General features: G+C 45.3%; 1 protein-coding gene across 2 annotated transcripts in view; it reads left to right on the top strand.

Moving 5' to 3' along the window:
• The window catches only part of scube3 (signal peptide, CUB domain, EGF-like 3), an 82,989-nt gene that overhangs the window by 26,397 nt on the left and 38,488 nt on the right, over positions 1 to 18,104 (top strand). For both annotated transcript variants that reach the window (XM_076042197.1, XM_076042196.1), the window contains exons 4-5: positions 5,635 to 5,769; positions 17,114 to 17,260. In XM_076042197.1, coding sequence (XP_075898312.1) covers positions 5,635 to 5,769; positions 17,114 to 17,260 — 282 coding nt within the window. The remainder of the gene's footprint in view (positions 1 to 5,634; positions 5,770 to 17,113; positions 17,261 to 18,104) is intronic.

Genomic DNA, 18,104 nt, shown 5'->3' with positions numbered 1-18,104 from the left:
ACTCCTCATAATTGGATGTGTTGGCGGCATAATGATGTCGGGGCGGAGGCAGAAGGCGGCGGAGCGTGAAGCAGAACGCCGCCTTGCACGCCACGCTGGGAGCGCTCCGGTTTCTGAGGCACTGCCCTCGCAAACGGCGTACAAAGATGTCAGGGAGTCGGTGAGGAGGAAGCGATGCGATGTCACAGCGTGCCGCTCCTGCCTGTGCAGAGTGAGACGTCGCTCACGGTCTAATTTACCTCACAGGGAGCTGCAGGGCCGTCTCAGAGCTCACCGAGGTGAAGAAGTGAAGCATACAAGACCCTTGATTACATCTTTTATGGTTGTCACGACTATTATGTTGCAGAGGTAAGAAGTCCGGGGCGTCTTTATAATCAGCACACCTCTTTCATGGTGGAACTCCAAAGGATTTTTTTGGAGTCTTTGGAAAAACAGAGGAATAAATGTCAATTTAATCCAAAACACACATCCTCTTTAGAATGAAAACCAGATGCAGGAAAGCTATTAGTTCCCCACTGTAGCAGCACCGTCCCCACATTTATGACCTATGTGTTTTGTTTGAGGTCCTGCAGAAACCTAAATACCTTCTTATCATTGCTAGTTCATTAAACTCTCACAAGTAGCACTAAATCATAAGTACCCCCCTTTCCGCTGCGACCACAAATCACAACATTTCACTCCTGTCTTGAATTAAAACACAAATAAAGGTATGCGTTCCGAAACTCCGGAGCCGAAATTCAGCCAGTAAGTATGCCTCGCAGGGACAAACCAAAGTAGGTTAGAAATAGAAATTGCATATGTTCCACAGGATGCCGCCATGCTGTGATGAATCCACTTTTTGTCTGTGCTCGCTTTATATTCATCCATCTCTGCTCTGCCATGTTGCTCCCTTTTTTTTTTGCCTGAGAACTGATGTGGGAGTCTTGGGCTTCACATGCATAACTTACTAAGCCATGTTCCTTTGATTCCTCTTAACCAATATAGATTCAGTTTGTATTGATTTAGCACAGCCTAATTCCCTGTGCAATCTGCAGAGAAATGGGTACCCTTTTATTCTAACCTTCCCCAAAGACATGAGATAATCTATAACACAAAAGCAATGTCAGTGCAGCTTTTGAAACAGGCTTTTTAAAGAGCCGCTTTGAAGCAGCAACTAAGAAAAAGGTCACATCGGTTAACACCAATGAGTACGTTGTTAATGGTTCTAATTGTAGAGTGACATTGTTTCCCCCCCTTTTTTATTGATGGTGTCCCTTAGAGCTTTGTCTGTCATCTGCACTGAGGTCTCTGCGCTGTCACCCAGCCAAGCCTGCTTCCCTGCCCTTGTAATCCTTTGGGATTAAATGGCAAGGTTGGCTAATCAAACAGGAGGTTTCACACTGATGTATTATTGACCATGCCCTGACTTTAGAAAGCAGTCATCAAAGATTGCTGCAGAGTCCCCGCTGCACTTTTAAAATGCATTCTGTTCGAGTGAATTGGCCACACTGCGGGGGGGGGCCCAGAGAAAATAACCGACAAAATATTTGGCTCGAGAGTGGTAACATGAGGCATTCAGGCACAGCTGAGGCTTAGTGCTAACTGTTGTAATTTCTCTGCAGTTCATTGCAAATAAACCAATGTCTTCTATCACTCTCTGCACCCAGTGTCGGGTCAGGTTTAGACGTGGCAGTTTCTCCACAGGTCAGGGAGGAGAGGAGCCCGAGTGACGCGTTAAAGGCAGGATTTGCGAGTGGAGCCTTAGCTTGTAGCCTGTTCAGCCCCATCCACCGTGAAATGAACAATAGCGGCTGAACCCACCGGCCAGGCTTTGGCGAAAACCCAGGTCTACGATTGGGCTTAGTGACATGAGTAGGAGCAGCCTGGGAGCTGTCGGACGCCAGTGCAGGGCTCCTTGTTTCCCTGGCACAAGATTGCAGACCCACACATACCACCAAACTTTTTTCTTATTGACTCAGTGGGGAGAATATTACTGGTTCGCAGTCCATATGCTTTCAAAAGAGGATTTTAAAGTTATTTACGAGTAGTATCACTAACAGAGACATCCTTACAGCAATAACAAAAAATATGAAATTTCATCATCTTCTAAAAAGCAATCAACCTGTTATTTAGAAAAACTCTGGGAAGTTAAATGTGACAGAAGGACAGAACTTCCTTCCATCCATTTTCTTCTACTCATCCAAAACTTGCAGCTAAGGAGGTCAGTGAGAAAGCTTCTCCTTCTCACTGACAATGATTTCCAGGTAATCTGGGGATTCCCACCTGGCATCCCATAACCAATCAGGATATGTAATCCCACCAGCGAGTCCTGGGTCTACCCCTGAGCTCCTGCCTAGTTAAAAACGCCCAAAGCATTTCCAAAGAAAACCCCCCTAAAGGGTCTTTCTAATCAGGTGCCTGGAAGGGTTAACAGCTCTTCTCTGATCGCTCGCTGAATTTCTAAGTTTCAGCCCAACAACCTGATTTTTTTTGCCCCATGTAGCCAGAACCTTGTCACTTTTGCTCACCAGCTCATGTGTGTGACCATAAGCGAAGGTTAGAAGTAGATGGCTTGATGAATGAACAGTGGGGACCGACTGCAGTTGTTTTTCTCCAACCTTTCCTGACCATAAAAAAAACCAAAAAAAAACGGAGACGTCATTTAACTTCTGCAGAAATGAGAGCAGACGAGTTAAGCATTCCTCTAAAATGAGGGTTCGGGAGTTTCGGAAAGGCAACCACCGTGTTTACATGGTGTAAGGCTCTGCACAAGGCCAAATGTTATATATACAGTCAAGGCTATCTGAGAAACCAGAGGACACGGCCTTCGCAAACACAACCAATCTCTTAATCTCTCTCCGTCTGAACCTGCCTTTTCCTTTCGTGTCCTCAACTGAAGCAGGGATAAAGCAGAGAAATGTCTCCCTTTCTCAGAAGCAAGGTGGCCCTTTTAACTTGATTAAAACACCCCCTCCCCTCCGCCATCCTCTGGAGAATATAAAAAAAATGTTTAAAGTCCAAATAGCATAAGGACTTCTCCTTAGCCGCGCCAGAACCCTTTTCCGCTAGGAAATATTTGCTTTGGACGCCGGCCTTGCCCAGCACACAACAGAGGCAATTATGGAAGCTATTTAAACAAGAGAAATCTACTGACAGGCGACGCCTCATTTGGAGGGATGAAGGAATCAGGAAATGAAATCTTCATTGATGCGCTGAGGGTATGGAAAGAGAATTCCCCTAGGCCTCTCCGAGCCCGGTTGCATTTCTCATGGGCATTTTTTCTTGCAAGCCCAGTGTGTTTGCGTTGCCTTTCATATGTTTGAATTTTTGGGGTTTGTGTGTTTGAGAGAGGGAGTGAGAGAGCGAGACAGACATCTGTGTGAAAGTGTATTCCAGACTGTAGATGAAGGTTGTTTTTTTTTTCTTTAAAAAAAAATAAAAATAAAATCATGGCAGCAGTTTATCTGCAAAGGTGCAGCTATAGGTTGGTGGCAGCTTTCGTCAGTCTGAAGGTCTCCCCTCCGTGGCTGCTGCTTTCATGTAGCACAGATCAGACTGCCGGGTCAACGCCAAGCCAGCCGCACTGTTGAACGAGAGCTTGCCCAGATCTTTTTTTTTTTTTTTTTTTCCTCTGCAATGCTCTCTTTTTGCTCGCTCTGACATAAACTTTAAATATTAATTTTACCGGGGTTCTTTTTTCAGCGAGCGCTCGCTCTCCCTCAGGCTGATGCTCCGGCGGCGCTTTTACCGTCGGCCTCGACTGACACGACGCATTAGCTTTAGAGGGAAGGCAGAGCTTCGGCGGGGGAATGCTAAAAGAGGGCAGTGGTTGACGGGTGTCGTGGCTGCTACCTGCCGCTCACCTACAAATAAACCCTGAGGATTCCGTCTGTAGCCAGTTGTCGGGCGAGATTTGTACGCTTTTTACTGTCTTTTTGGTGAATCCGCGGAATCTTCTGTGTTTTTTGTGTGTGTGTGTGTGTGTGTTTGTGTGTGTGTGTGTGTGTGTGTGTGTGTGTGTGGAAAAAGGATGAGGACAGAGTGAAGTTTAATTTCTGACTCTGGTGGGCTGAGAATTCCCCAGAAAGGAAACTTAATCTCGAGTCTTTCTCAGGCTGGACAAATAGACAGTAAATTAGTTTCGCATGACAGTTTATTAAAAAAAAGCCTTGTGTACACAGCGGATTATTGGTGCATCGAGCAGTGGGATGGATAAGGTTCCAGTGTGGGTCGGTAGTGAGGGACAAAGCCCAGGTCTCCGGGGGGGAGCAGGGGGGTGCGGGGAGGGGGTGGGGGGGGGGGTGGGGTGTATGACGTGTCGCCTCCGGACCCGCGGTGCGAGTCACGCACATGGGAGTTCGTCAGCGGAATAACAAGGATGAAAAAACAACCACCATGTGTAAGATCTCTTCTGTTGGAATGATGAGATTTAAAGTCGCTCCTGGGCTGTTTGTGATTGTGATTTGCCTGCTTTGTCCCGTTGCAAAACAAGTGGGGGAAAGTTTGTTGTAGTCAAGACCGCACCAACCGAGCCCATCTCCTTTCAGCAGGGTATGTTCTCATAATTTTCTTTAACATTTTGCTACTTTGCCAACTATTTTGGACCATTTTCAAAGAACAACTTTGCTTCATAAAATGAAAAAATAAACTAACAAGGAATAAGGTGGTGTGTCACTCTGGGTGTCACAAACAGAGCGTAAAACGTTTCCGTTATTATCTGTCATTGTAGTGTTGGCTGAGTCTTGACTGGTCTTCATCAAAAATCCTGAGTCCACCCAGCCCAAGACCGAGACAAGACCGAGTAAAAATGCCTCAGAGTCCGCGACCAGACTGAGACCCTTAAAAAGAGGTCTGGAGACCAAGACCAATCTCGAGCACAACAACACTGGCGCACAGTTCATTATGAGTGAAAACGGAGTCAGCAACTCCTCCTCCTGCTTCTCCTCCTCCTCCACGGACTCCTTCCTTTTCTTGGCCTGTGGCTGGAGGCCGGGGCCTCTGGCAACACCTTTGTAAAGTCCCTGCCTCTGTAAGCACTTGAAATGAATTCACATGGTTGCCCGTCACTCCCTCCCTACACCCCCCGCCATCCCACCTCACGTCCCAGACATTCCGGCCTTTCCATTTTGTACCACCCCCCCCTATCACCCCATCACCTCCACCACCACCACCACCACCACCACCCCATCGCCATCACCATCAGCAGCACCTCTTTCCTCAATCTCACCGCATTCCTGCCGTCACAGGGGCTGACAGACGCTCGTCATCAGCAGGTACTCTGGCTGGGCCGGATCAGGTTTCCCCATTTGCAGGAAGATTGTGCTGCGTGCGCACATTTACGGCTTAGCGCTACACAGTCGGAGGATTTCGCCTCAACACAGACGTGCTGCAGATTCTGTTCCCCCTGAGACAATTTCTTCTCCTTTATACGTCGTCACTTCTTAACCTATCTGTAATTACACCGGCGTCTTTATACCCGTGCCCTCAGCGCAGCAAGTATTTAAGTATCGGGCACCTTGCTTGCCACGGCGTGGGTGCCGCCTGTCTTCTTAAAGAATAATAATCCGTTTAGTATTTTGCCCGTCTTGAAATGATCTCATGCAGTTTTTTTATTTCATTTTGTGTGTGTGTGTGTGTGTGTCTTTCTCCTGACAGATGTGGACGAGTGCTCAGAAGGAAATGGCGGATGCCAGCAGATTTGTGTCAACATGATGGGCAGCTATGAGTGCCGCTGCAGAGAAGGATTCCTCCTGAGTGACAACCAGCACACTTGCATTCAACGGCCCAAAGGTTATTTGCACATTCGCAACACAGCACAGCACAACACTGGTCGTTCAATACAGTTTACAAATTTTCACAGTTTTTGCTTTCGGGCTAATTAACTGGGTTTGGAGTCTGGAGACGCAACCTATTTTTCGCTCAGATGTCTGTATAGCGGCGTGACAAGCGGTGCAGATTTACGCTAAGAATGGGATCGGTCCTAACAGGCCTAAATGAAAGCTGAGGTAAAGGTAAGTGGCTCCACTTTGGGAGAGGGGGGGGCAGAGGTAAATCTCTTTTTGTTTTACCTCCCACTATTTCAAATTGAACCAATCTAGAGCTTGGCAGCATTTTAAGGTATCTGTGGTATGAGAGTGGCTTGCGGGATACTGAGAGCAATGAAAACAATTAAAGATGTAGCCGAGGGCGGACACACCTCTTGTTTATAGAGCATTCCTGCGGGATGGGGACGTGACGGCGAGAAGAAGGTACGGAGCCAGCCGGCGCTGACGCTTACTGATCAGACACGGTCACATTGCGCATACACAGTATGCACATTTGAACTTAATAGTTCTACTGAAAACAATTTGAGCTGTCAAGAAAACACTATTGTTGTATAACATCCCTGAAACAACAGACGGTGGTTTGTTGGTCTGCAAATTGTCATGACAGAGACCAGTTGCCAAGTGTTTTTGGCAGGAAGTTGAAACGAGAGGGAAAACTGTACTTGGGCTGTATGTTTTCGTTTAACGTGGGGACTTTGGTTACAATTTACTGTGTTTTTCAAACAAAAAAAAAGGAGCGAGCGTGCCGGTTTCTGTTTCACTTGGACTTGTTAAAATGGTTCTGTGTTACATCAAAATTGCATTCCGTGCAGCGCAGGTACTGTATATCCGCTCGGGTAGGAAGCCAGTGTCGAGCTTAGAATGATTCAAAACATATTGTGTGCGGCTGTATAGCTCATTGAAGCTTTGTAGCCCATAAGCTGCTTTGTAGCTGTGTGCAATCATTGGCATTATCACTTCCGCACTGCACTGTGGATGATGCGCTTCCAATTTTCAGGTCCTGCGGAAAACAAAATTTTGCAGGGAAAATTAGATATATTTCCCAGAAAACTTTTCTGCACTTTTTCAGCCCATCTGATAGAATCCTGCAGAAGTGAATATTGAACAGTTTCCTATTTTTTACTCTATTGGGAGAGCAAAAGTAGAAAAGGCACCCTCATAAATCGGATGTGCTGTTTCCAAAAATTCACATGTATTTCACACATTCCAATCTGGAAAAGTCCAATAGAGAGTTCATAGATAATGTTCTGAAAAAGGAGGTCTCGTAATTATAGTCTCTTTGGAAGAACCTAGAAGAAGGACCATGATACACAGATGACCAATCCGATTTTTTTCCTAAAGCCAAGACTTCCTATTGGTGTGACAGGTCACACTGGATGTGGTGCACCACCACATGGTTAGCTGCGAAACAATGTAATGCAAAAACATCTCCCTCAACAAGTGAAGCCTGCAGTGCTGATACTTGTATTTCTTTTTGATGCTAAAATCCCGTCAAATTGTGATGAAACAGCTGCTGCTGCAGCATTTACACTAATCTCTTTGGCAACAGCAACACACGCAGCCGCTTCTTCTTCCTCTGTGATTTCTAAAGACAGCCCGCAGCAGTTGCTTCCTGCTTTTGTCACAACTAATAGAAAGCTGTCCGGCGATGTAACGCTAAGGTGGACTGAAAACACTTAAGATTAGAGCTTGGCAAGATGGATGTGCGAGATCTAAGACCTGAAATATCTGCTGCCCCACTACTCCTGCCGCAGTCTTGCAAAAAAAAAAAAAAAATAATAATAATACGGCTCTCATGAGTTCCAGGGAGATTCAATTATGATTTTGGCTTCAGACTATAAGAGCTATTGACTTTATCCCCTGTACTGTTGTGCTCTGTTGTACTCTGTTGTGTTGCGGGGAGGAGGATTTATCCAAAGCTGTTCCAAGCAGCGTTAGAGAGAGTGGACATTCATTTTTACGACACATTTGTTAGCCGTGCTAGAGCATTTTGCAGCAATGAGAAAACCTCCATCAGTCCTGTGCAGCTGCAGGCGTCACCCTCTCTCATCTCCTCCCCACAGCTTGTAAGGTAAATGCTCATGCTGGGAGTCATTAGACTGTTGTGATGTTCTTACGGCCCCCAGACATTAAACCAAAGATTTTGGGTTTATGAGGTCTGTCTGGCCTACTGAACTGTCAATGTTTACCTTTCATAAACGCTGTGTTATTTGAGTGGAGCGGAATACGGGATCATGTGTTTCAAAGCACCACGGCCGAATCAGCGCCGTCAGTGAGATTCTGTAATCCCTGGCACGGTTTTTGCCACTCTCCAAATATCCACTCTGCTCGTCAATCTTTTCTCTTTTTTTTTTTTTTTTTTCATTTAAATTCCGTTGCCTTCGGATGATATCCATTCAAATGTGATGATGAATCGTGCCGTAAAACCTATAAAACCTATAAAACCTCAGCCACTCATCAGACTGCCGTCGTCCGTTCATTATTTTTGAAAGTTGAACAGACAGCCGACTGCTCATCTGCTTATTTTACTACTCTTACTACAACAGCGTTGGTCTGAAGGAAAATTGAATTACGGTGAAAGTGGCTTGGGCAGTAATAGAACATTACGCCTACAGCTGTGTTAAAAAAAAAAAAATACCACTTACCTAACTGAAAAATTACACAATTATCTCTGGGGGGGGGGTTGAATTATCATTCCGGAAATTGAATCTGATTTTGTCTTCAGGCCGATAATCATGAAGTGCTGCTCCAACGTCCAGTCTGTTGAAGCTTCTGTTTAAGAGCAAAGGCTGTGGGGCAGTTTTCACATGAGCCTTTATTGTTCTCATTAGAAAGAAGAATCTTCACCATCTTCATTTGTGGAGTTAATAGGTCAGGTGTTCCCCTGAGCAACTCCTACGAGTTTTCTCTTTGGGACGAACGCTGGAGAGCCGGCGGTCACCGCAGTGTAAGGTGCTAACAGCCTGTTTCCCGTCCCGGTAGGAAGCCCTTGTTAGCAGCACGCCAGTGCCAATTAGGCAGCAAGGGTGTGCCAGCCTCTCAGCTAATGACAAGGCTGCTGCTGGCCTGCCTCTTATTAGATCTGCCCCGACCCCCCTGAACAGGAACAACTCCGGCCAGAGGAAGGGCTCATCATCCTGGTGGTCAAATTGTAACACTTCATTTATTCTGCCCAAACAGCTCTCCTCATTCAGGAAGTAAAGCCTTCAAAAAGGCCAGTCAAAGTGCTCAGCGCTTGGCAGGAGCCACTTAGGTCAAGAGTTCTTCCGCTGCTTTGCATTTAAATTTTCGTCTCATTCATACAGGAGAAAACGGGGGAGTTCTCAAGGTGCAGGCAGGCACATTGCAGCACTGGAATTTCCTATGCTCATAAATAGGATAAGTCACACTGAATCATTTCTCAATTCAGCCCCTTTTCACTTGTATTGGAATCCACTGGAACCCATTAGGAGGAGTTAAACAAGCACAAGGAGGAAGGAGAGACGTACCGGGTCAAACTTCATGATACTGTGCCAATCAATGTGGCAACGTGACATCTCAAGCTCTTTGCGGGAAAAAAAAAATCTCATTATGAGCACCGAGGCTGTCTCAGAGAACTGATGCAAAAAAGGTGAGATTAGTTTGGAATAGTTTGCAAACTGCAGTTTGCAGCAAAAACAGGATGTGGAAAATACATTTGTGGTGAATGTTCTTTTGTTTTATTATCTTTTAACACTAATAAGTGTAATTTACATTGTAACTACTGCTAACAATTCATTCTTGACATGAGAATCCAGGGTTTCTTTTTAGCCATAGCTGACAAAGCAGTATTTATTTATTTTACCAAATTAAAAGTCCCATAGCTGAGAGACATCATGCCTGTTTTGAGGCCTTCATTTTCAGTCTTCAGGGTCTTTATTTTCTTAATCCAAGGTGCCTTGGATTATTATGTATTGAAAAACTCAGGAAGACATTGACATTTGTGACATCACCAAATTCTACATGTCAGCTGTCAACTGTTTTAGCCCACACTTTTGGAAAGAAAATAAAACTGGAAATGACCTCTCCCCATTTCTGGAGCCACCTTATTCGAAAAAAGCTCCTGCACACTGCTCGACTCTCTTCCAGCCACCTTATTGTCAGAAAATGCTGGTAAAGAAATGTTTGCATATTTGCTGTCTTGGTTTAAAAAAAAAAAAAAAAAATCTAGTGGTTTTCCACAATAGATTTGCCTTGACTGTTGATTTTTCTTTCTTTTTTTGTAATCACCTGACTGTTGATACCGGGATTGCCCCGTTTTGCAGTGATGGTTTTGTCTTTACAGGAAATGTTTACTTGTTCACTGAGAACCTCTTCCTGTGTTTACTAGTTTTATGAACTTCCCAAAGGGGCTGTTAGTCTTGCTGCAGCTTATCTCCTCTCTTACTTCCTCCCCCTCACATTTCACTTTATTCAGATATGCTCCAGTTGCACGTGATAAACACAACTGCGCACATTTGCGTGTATCGGTGCAGCATGCAACTGATTTTTAATTCAACCATGCTGTGCTGGGCCACAGTCAGACATTCTCTTTTGGGACATTAAAGTGGGAATTGTTTGGTGTGAGTTTCAGAATGTTCTGCTGTGGCCAGAACTGCGGCAAACAGATTTTATAATAAATGTAATCAACTCCATATTAAATGGACACTTGTAATTATAGCTTGCTTTGATTTGCAGCCATGACTTTCCGTCATTATGTAATCAGCGGCGGGATCATTCAAGTCCCCTCAGGTGTTGCTTGATTTTATTAATAATAGATAGATATATAATAAATATGTGTGTATATATATATTTATATACATACATCATTATTATTATTTCCCCTGCTGCTGATATGCCTTTAGCAGATGTTGCTGTGCACTCCAATTTTATGAAGTAATGCCCGGCTAAAGGGCCAGTTTCCACCATTCCGGGGATGCATCGTTTAATACCACAAAGGCAAATATATGACTGTTTGACTTTGTGAAAGTACATTTTATGGGTTTGTGTCCTGCGCTCTGTCTCCCTTGCTCGACAAAGCGCCAGCATGCTTCTTACACGCTCCCTCTCTGTCTCTGTGTTCTCAGCAGGCCTGCCTGCCTGCCTGTCTGTGCACCGGTCACACAACTGTTTTTACAAGTGCAGAGAGTGCTGCTCCATTGCGCTGCAGCCCAACCGTTTAACCAGGCTGTTTTCCTATTCCAGGGAGGTGGAGTGACGGAGAAGCCCAGCGCCACCTATTAACTCTACTGTTAGTCCAGGAGCGCATACAAAGACACAGACAACACTTCCCGATCCCTCTAGTCCTCTTGTGTCTGGCAAAGCAGTTATGATTAAGAAAAAAAATTTAATTATCTACCAGGTCCTACTAGAGTAATGAATTAAATGTGTTTGTTGTTATTGCCTTGCACTAATGGCAATATCAGGTTAATTTGCCTAATATCTTCAGCGACGCCCCTCTGTGGACCCCCTGAAGGGAACAACTGGCCAAAGGATTCTTAAAGCTCCTGGAAAGCACTTGGAAATAATAACCTCACACATTTTCTGTCTCTGCTCAGATCCCTTACCAAGTCTCCTGCCTTCACTCCCTTCACCCTGCCCTTGAACAAATATACATCAGTGGCTTTGGCTCCCAGCAAACGCTGGTTACCAAACTCTATTAAATTACATTCTATCTAAATTCTCTCAGCTGACATCCCCTCGGTCCATGAGTTCATTGCAGGCCATCTATGATCTGTACAGTCCACCATGCCTTTTTTTTCCCCCACCAGAACACATTTGGCTGTCATGTTTTTAAGCAGCAACCACGATGAGCTCCGCAGAGACAAATATATTCTTTACCTGCCGTTCCCTGTTATTTAAAAAAAAGATGAGCGTTCTCATGAAACAAATTCTCAATTTCGGAAGGTGTTTTGTGCTTTGCTCTTGAGCTGCCTGTTCTGCAGGGAGCCTTACTGTCTCCTTTGGGACTTTGCACACTAAGGTGACCTTGATAAGGCAAGAGGAGTGAAGGGGAGAGTGACACTTCCCCAGCAGGTGCTGCACAACTGTGGCACGTAAATGCATACAAAACGCGCATACATTATTCAAATATACCCCTCCTATACTGCACATATCCCAGGACGCTTGTATATATGAATGCCTGCACATATGCACATGCTGATACAGTATTTGTGCTACATATGTAGAATTCTGCAGTAATCCATTGCAATGACAAGGGGCTCTTTTAAGCATGTGCAAAGTGTACATGTTGATTTCCTTTCGGCTGCGCAGTGCACACAGCTTTAGACTGATTTCAAATCTATGCTTTTCTATTTTTTGCCTTGGAGTCTCTCAGAAATGCGTGTTTTGCCCCGGCAAGCTGTGTATTGTACTCCTGACACATGTCTACTGAGAGTGCCTTCTGCTCTTTCTTTTCTGCTCACTGGATTTGGCGCTCTCGGTGGCTTGACTTTCAAAGAGGGAGTAAAACGGGCGGACTCAACGGGACCTGAGGGAGCTGGAAAAATAATATGCGGCGCAAAGGACCAAACAGTAGCACAACTTGGATGGGTTCCGTTTTCAGTTTACGATAGGGATCGCTGTGGACGAATGACTTTCTAGACCCAGCTCGCTCGCTCGCTCACTTGCACTGGCCATCTGGTCCCAACTCAGCCCAACCCAATCCAACCCAGCTCCTTCTCTCCCCCATTTCTCCTTTTCATGCATTGACATTTTTATCCTCCTATTAAAACTTTTAAGGGCCCATTATCTAAGAGGAAGGAATGCTGCTTTAATAGTGTGGTGGCTCCAAAGCTTAGGCCCCCTCTTTTCACTTTGTAACCAGCCAACACTAGTTGGCTGTTGTGAGATGTATGACAGCAGTGCAACATGGACCATGAGCCTTTCTTTCATTGCCCCCAACACTCAGAGCAGACTACAAACCCTTGACATAACCACTTAAGACTCATTGTTTCAGTCCTTTCACTGCATGGTTCTTGGCTTTAAGAGAGTTTGCAGTGCCGTGGTGAAGAACTTGTATCCTACTTGGTTCTTTTGTTCAAGGATCACAGGAGCCGGCATCGTAGCAGGAGCACCCTTGTTAACTCTTTTTTTTGCGGATGGGGGGGGTGCTTGGTTCCTCGTGTCATGTTAAATCTTACAACTTGCAAATGGAAGTGTTGCTTTAATTTTGAATTAGGTTCTTTCGAGTGTTAAAGCTTGCAGATGCAGAATTTGCGGCAAAATGTACTAGATGATGATTGATCATGTGTGTCTGAGACTGAAACTAGTTTGTTTACTTGCGGCTCAAAGGCTGGGAGGTTCAAGCTGCCACACAACCACCCCGGATCATGATTTGAACTCCAATCAATTGCTCCACTCAACAATCCATTTAAAAATGTGCCCACAAAAGTTGACACCATCATTAAATCCTTATGTGCCTCTACTGTTTTATGGCACTGGTTTGAGAAAAGCAGCTGTGTGATGTGATCGGCGCATAACGATGTTAACCACAGGTGCTCCAGCTGATCTCATATATTATATTGAAGTCCAGGGACGGACAGATGGAATCAGCCACCAAGAGATGAGAGAATAATCGAATGCAGTCACTTTAGGATCCTGCTGTTGTTTCTGTGTGGAAGAAACCGAGAAGTAAGCGGCGGATGTTTAGCATGCTCATTCAGTTAGCATGGTCACAGAGGATACAGAGTAGCCTGCCCCAAGTTTTATCTCTCAATCAACTTCTTGATTAACCTTGCCAGGAGAATGGTTTATCAACAGGAGCTACACTATATACAAAATGTTACTGCTAGATGTTGTGCACAGCCTGTATGGCAAAACAAACTGGTGCAGGCACGTCCTCATCGGTCTCTGGTACAGGAAGCACTCATCTCCCATTAAGCAAAAATATGCGCTGTTGTTGACATAAATTGCAAATTAGTTCTACCTACCAGCAGCTTATTTTATTGATATGGTGCCAGAGGGGGAGGGGACCAACAGTTCTAAAAGCGGGGGTGGGGGGCAGTACTGTATATCTGCAGTCACTCCAGCCAATAAACACGAAGCAAGGGAGCAACGCGCGCAAAGTGTGACATCCCTCTATTCATCCACCAGAGATAATTATAAATTACTATATGAATATTTAATGTTAATTGTTATGTTAATGTTCATGCACTTACACATAACGATAACATTCCCGGGTCATTTATCTTGCTGGGCCATTAAATGAATTCAAAGAACAGTGGGGTCAAACATCGAGGTAGAGTGTGATTTTCACAGTTCATATTGTGCACATGTACGCATTAAGCAATTTCATGGAGAGTATGGACAAGGGCATCTTGTTATTGAGCATGACCTGAAGGAGAGGGCCTGAGATGAGCCCATTGCATCATGGGAATTCCTTCGACGGCCTTAGCAGTGTAATGATGGCAATCCTGAGCCGAGCTGAGCTATAAGCTTTATCAAAGTAGAAGCAGTTTAAATCTTCTTTTAAAAAAGAGGACTTTTGGCTGGACAGCAGTTCCTCCGGGGAGGAACTTGATTGCTAGCAGCTTTGGAGACATTACCACTGGTGTTTATGCCTCCAGGAAGTGAAAAGATCTAGTGGGGCAACAGGACAGTGAACTCTCCTCAGAGTTTAAAGAGCCCGACTATTACTGGTTGTTTTAGCTTCTTTTCTATGATTTCTCAATCAAATTAGTTTGTAGGCTTGAAAGACGAGACTTGGAAACTTATGAGGAATGACTGTGGTCGCTGTGGAAGATACGCTTATTCTGTCACTTCATGTTAGGCATAAAGTCGTATCTAGACCGCGATCTTGTTCCAAACATGGGAGAAATCAGACTCATTTCCCATGTTTACGCAGTCCTGCAACACTCATGCCACATCCTGATGCCACACCAACACGTTTCAATGGTTAAACAGTGTTGACTGCATGTGGGGTAACGAGCTAGTGAATGGTCCTGGTCGGATGAAGGTCTGGCTCCTTTGAAAGGGAACACTCTCGTTTCCTGTCTCCACTCAGAGCAGTCCCTCGGTAGCTGTTTGCAAAAGACTCCCTCTCAGTTCCAAGACTACGGACTCTATTTCCCATCAGCTGCCTTCCTATTAAATCTTCTTTGATAGTTATTTTAACTTGTCTCACATGGAGTTAGGTTTTATGGGTCAGCGGATTGTTTCAGTGAATCATGGCACTCATGATCTACTATTTTTTTGTCATCATTTTATTATTTTCTTCCTCCCTTTCCATTCCACTTTCATACGAGGGGATGTTTTTCTTTCCACTTTCCATCATTTAGTCACGATATAAACTGAAGCTCTTTGGCAGCCCGTTAGAGTGAATTGCACACAGTGGATGATAGCCGGGCTGCAGAAAAGGGCAATTCTGTCAACACGTTGGCTTTTTTATTGGTCCACAGAGAGTTGAAAGCCTTGGCTCTGGACCTAGCCTGACATGTTATTGATGGACGGCTCTGTAGCATTTAAGTAGGGAGGCTTTGTGAGAATATGAGCAGTGATGTGGGGTTTGTGTCGCGCGGCACATCAGTAAGCCACGGAAGTCTATTTGGGTTACTCGGTTGCAAGTCCACTCTTCTTGTTCTTGTTCGGTCACACTTCATCTGCCACTTGCTAACACTTCACAAAGATAAAACCTTCTAAAGCCGGCACCCTGCTGATGAGCACCCATGGTTGCTCCACTCAGTCCTGCTTTTTTCTTTCTTTCTATTTTTTTTCTGTTTGACCCCAGAGCGGAGGCGTCAGCTCAGTGCTGTTGCTGTGTTTGGATGTGCTTCTGCTGCATCTTATAGATCACAGCGGCTGAAAAAAAAAAAAAAAATACTCCACAGCACCTGCAGGAAAATCTGAGGGGATTGGGTGACCCTGTGACACATGTTGACAGATTTCAAGGGATGGAAAGTGTTTAACCAGGGGGTCAGAAACTGTCCGTCACACGCGCATCGTCAGCCACTTGAAGTGAAGCCAAACTCAAAATGTGATTCAGTGTACAAGTGGAAAAAAACATGAAGGGCATCTTCAGTTCTTTACAAAGTGCTTGGACAGCAATCAAGCTCAGTTACATACGCATGGCTAAATACATCAATATGTAATTGAGGATGGAACTGTAAAGAGAGGAGAGAAAACCCTTCAACTGTCAAAGCGAGAATGCTCTTTCCTCATAACCCTTGAGGCCGGCACATTGAAATGGTACAACAGCCCGTTGTTGCCAAGGCTGAGTCGTGCTCTCAGTTTGGACGTCAAAGCAGAAATGCCTAAGGAGCCAAATGCAAAGTTATTTCTCGTGCATCTTTAAACACACACGGAGGCCCTTCGAAGTGCTCCGCTAAACCGGCGAGTCCCAAAATAACAAAAAACAAAACGTTGCAAAATGGTAGAAAATATAATAACGTATAATTGTTATATAATTATATAATTGCTGTATAATGAAGTAATCACAACCTTCAGACACCCTGCAGTGCAGTGGCAGATTTAATGAGACGTTAATGGAGATGTCTTCTCGCGCTCTGCCTCCCTGCTCACCAGCTCTGTTTGGTTTTTAATGAGGCGGGGAGCTGGGGTTATGTTGCCACTTCTGCACCGGTGGCAGGGCCCTAACAATGAATAAGTCAAATATCAGGCTTCCTTCTGCAAAGGCAGCAGTATTATTACAGTTCAGAGCCGAGCTGACAGAACTCAGCGTCCGTTTTGTGTAATAATTCTTGACACCGGGCTCACGCAGGCTTGAGCGGAGCGCGCTGGTTGTCTGCTGCGCCTCTTTATTAAGCCCTAAGCGGAGCGGAGACGTCTGCGTGCCGTGTTTACTTCAGGTTCGACAGGCCCTACATAAAAAAAAAAAAAGAGCCTCGACTTCAAACTTGATGATTCATGAAAATGCTATGTTGCCCTTTAATTAGCACGCCGCCTTTTCATCTGCACAGTAAGAATTTAAACAAGGAGTTAAAACATTTTTCTCGGCCTGTTGCTCCTTTCTTTTCTTTCTTTTTTTTATGGGGGATTAGCTCAATTAAAATTGCAGGTCCACAGGATCAGCTCCCACTGCAGGTATTATCCTTTCTGTTGGCAGCCTCCTTATTTTACAGCCCGCAGCCGAGCAGGCGTGTTCTGACAGGCGGTCTGGATTTTTGCAAAGGGGGGTACCGCGCATGTCACTCACCAGCGGGACGCATAGAAGCGACTGGAGGTCAAAAACGCACGTCAGGCATTTTAACACTTTTGCTCTCGTCCATCTGCGACATCCCATGTGTCTCTTGCGAGAAAACGTGGCGCGCTGACGGTGCCAGTTTTAATGGCTCCTCTGTCCGTTTCCTCCGCAGTGCAAGGGGACGCCGCCAGGGACGGACCCACCTGCATGGACAAGAACCACGGCTGTGCGCACATCTGCAGGGAATCGCAGAAAGGCGGCATCTCCTGCGAGTGTCGACCCGGATTCCAGCTCACCCGTAACGCGAAGGACTGCAAATGTGAGTCACGTGGCCCCCTGAGCGCTGTCACACAACACACACACAGACGGGAACACAGCGCCAAGATGAACTATCGGCCTCTCAAGAAACAGTGGGCTGATGATGGATAATTGCTCTCGCTGCCCCGGCGGATTTGAAAAAGCGGCGACTGACATTTACTTTGCGCTACCTCGCCGTCAAAGATCTCCCGAGTCATCCCCCTTAAAGTAGGGGGATAAAGGGGAGGCGGAAAACATGTTTAGCAAATAAGGAGTGATCATTTACACAAGCAGGACAAGCGGGGAGGTTACTCGAAGGGGACCCGCTCTGATGGACAGCGCACACTTCCTGTTGCTGCGCAACAGAGATCATCCTGTCAGAGCCGGGGCCGGGGCTGATGGGGGATTTGTCCGTGTTTGGATAAGGATTGGAGAAGTGTTATTCTATAGTTTTTTTTCTGTGACAGCCCAGGAAAAGGGCAAAAGGCGCCTGAGATGGTAGCGGTGCAGACAGGATGGCGGCGGAAGCCCCGGCGCGCTCGCGCTCTTTCTCTCTCTGTCATCGGAAGGTATTAAAAGTGTCACGGTTAAAGCTCCCGGCACATGCACAAAGTGAACTTGAATAGCTCCGCGTGAACATAAAATATAGTTTCCGGAGCAAAGATTTATTACATTTTTTTTTCAATCTTTTGAATCTCGCACAGTCGATGAGAGTCTTTTTTATCATTAAAATCCTATTGATGAGCAAAGAAGCTGACAAGAGTTTTGTATTCGCTCTGAAGAATTAACGGCACACATTACCACTAATGCTGCCTCGATTGCTCTCAGGCTGCGACTCTCAACCAAAGTGATTTACTGAGTCGGAA

This window comes from Nelusetta ayraudi, unplaced genomic scaffold, assembly GCF_046127955.1.
Source record: "Nelusetta ayraudi isolate G7.1 ecotype Tasmania unplaced genomic scaffold, CSIRO-AGI_Nayr_v1 ptg000070l, whole genome shotgun sequence".
NCBI classification, from domain to species: Eukaryota; Metazoa; Chordata; class Actinopteri; order Tetraodontiformes; family Monacanthidae; genus Nelusetta; species Nelusetta ayraudi.
Note: the sequence above shows the minus strand (reverse complement) of the source record. Positions and strands in the feature narration are given on the sequence as shown.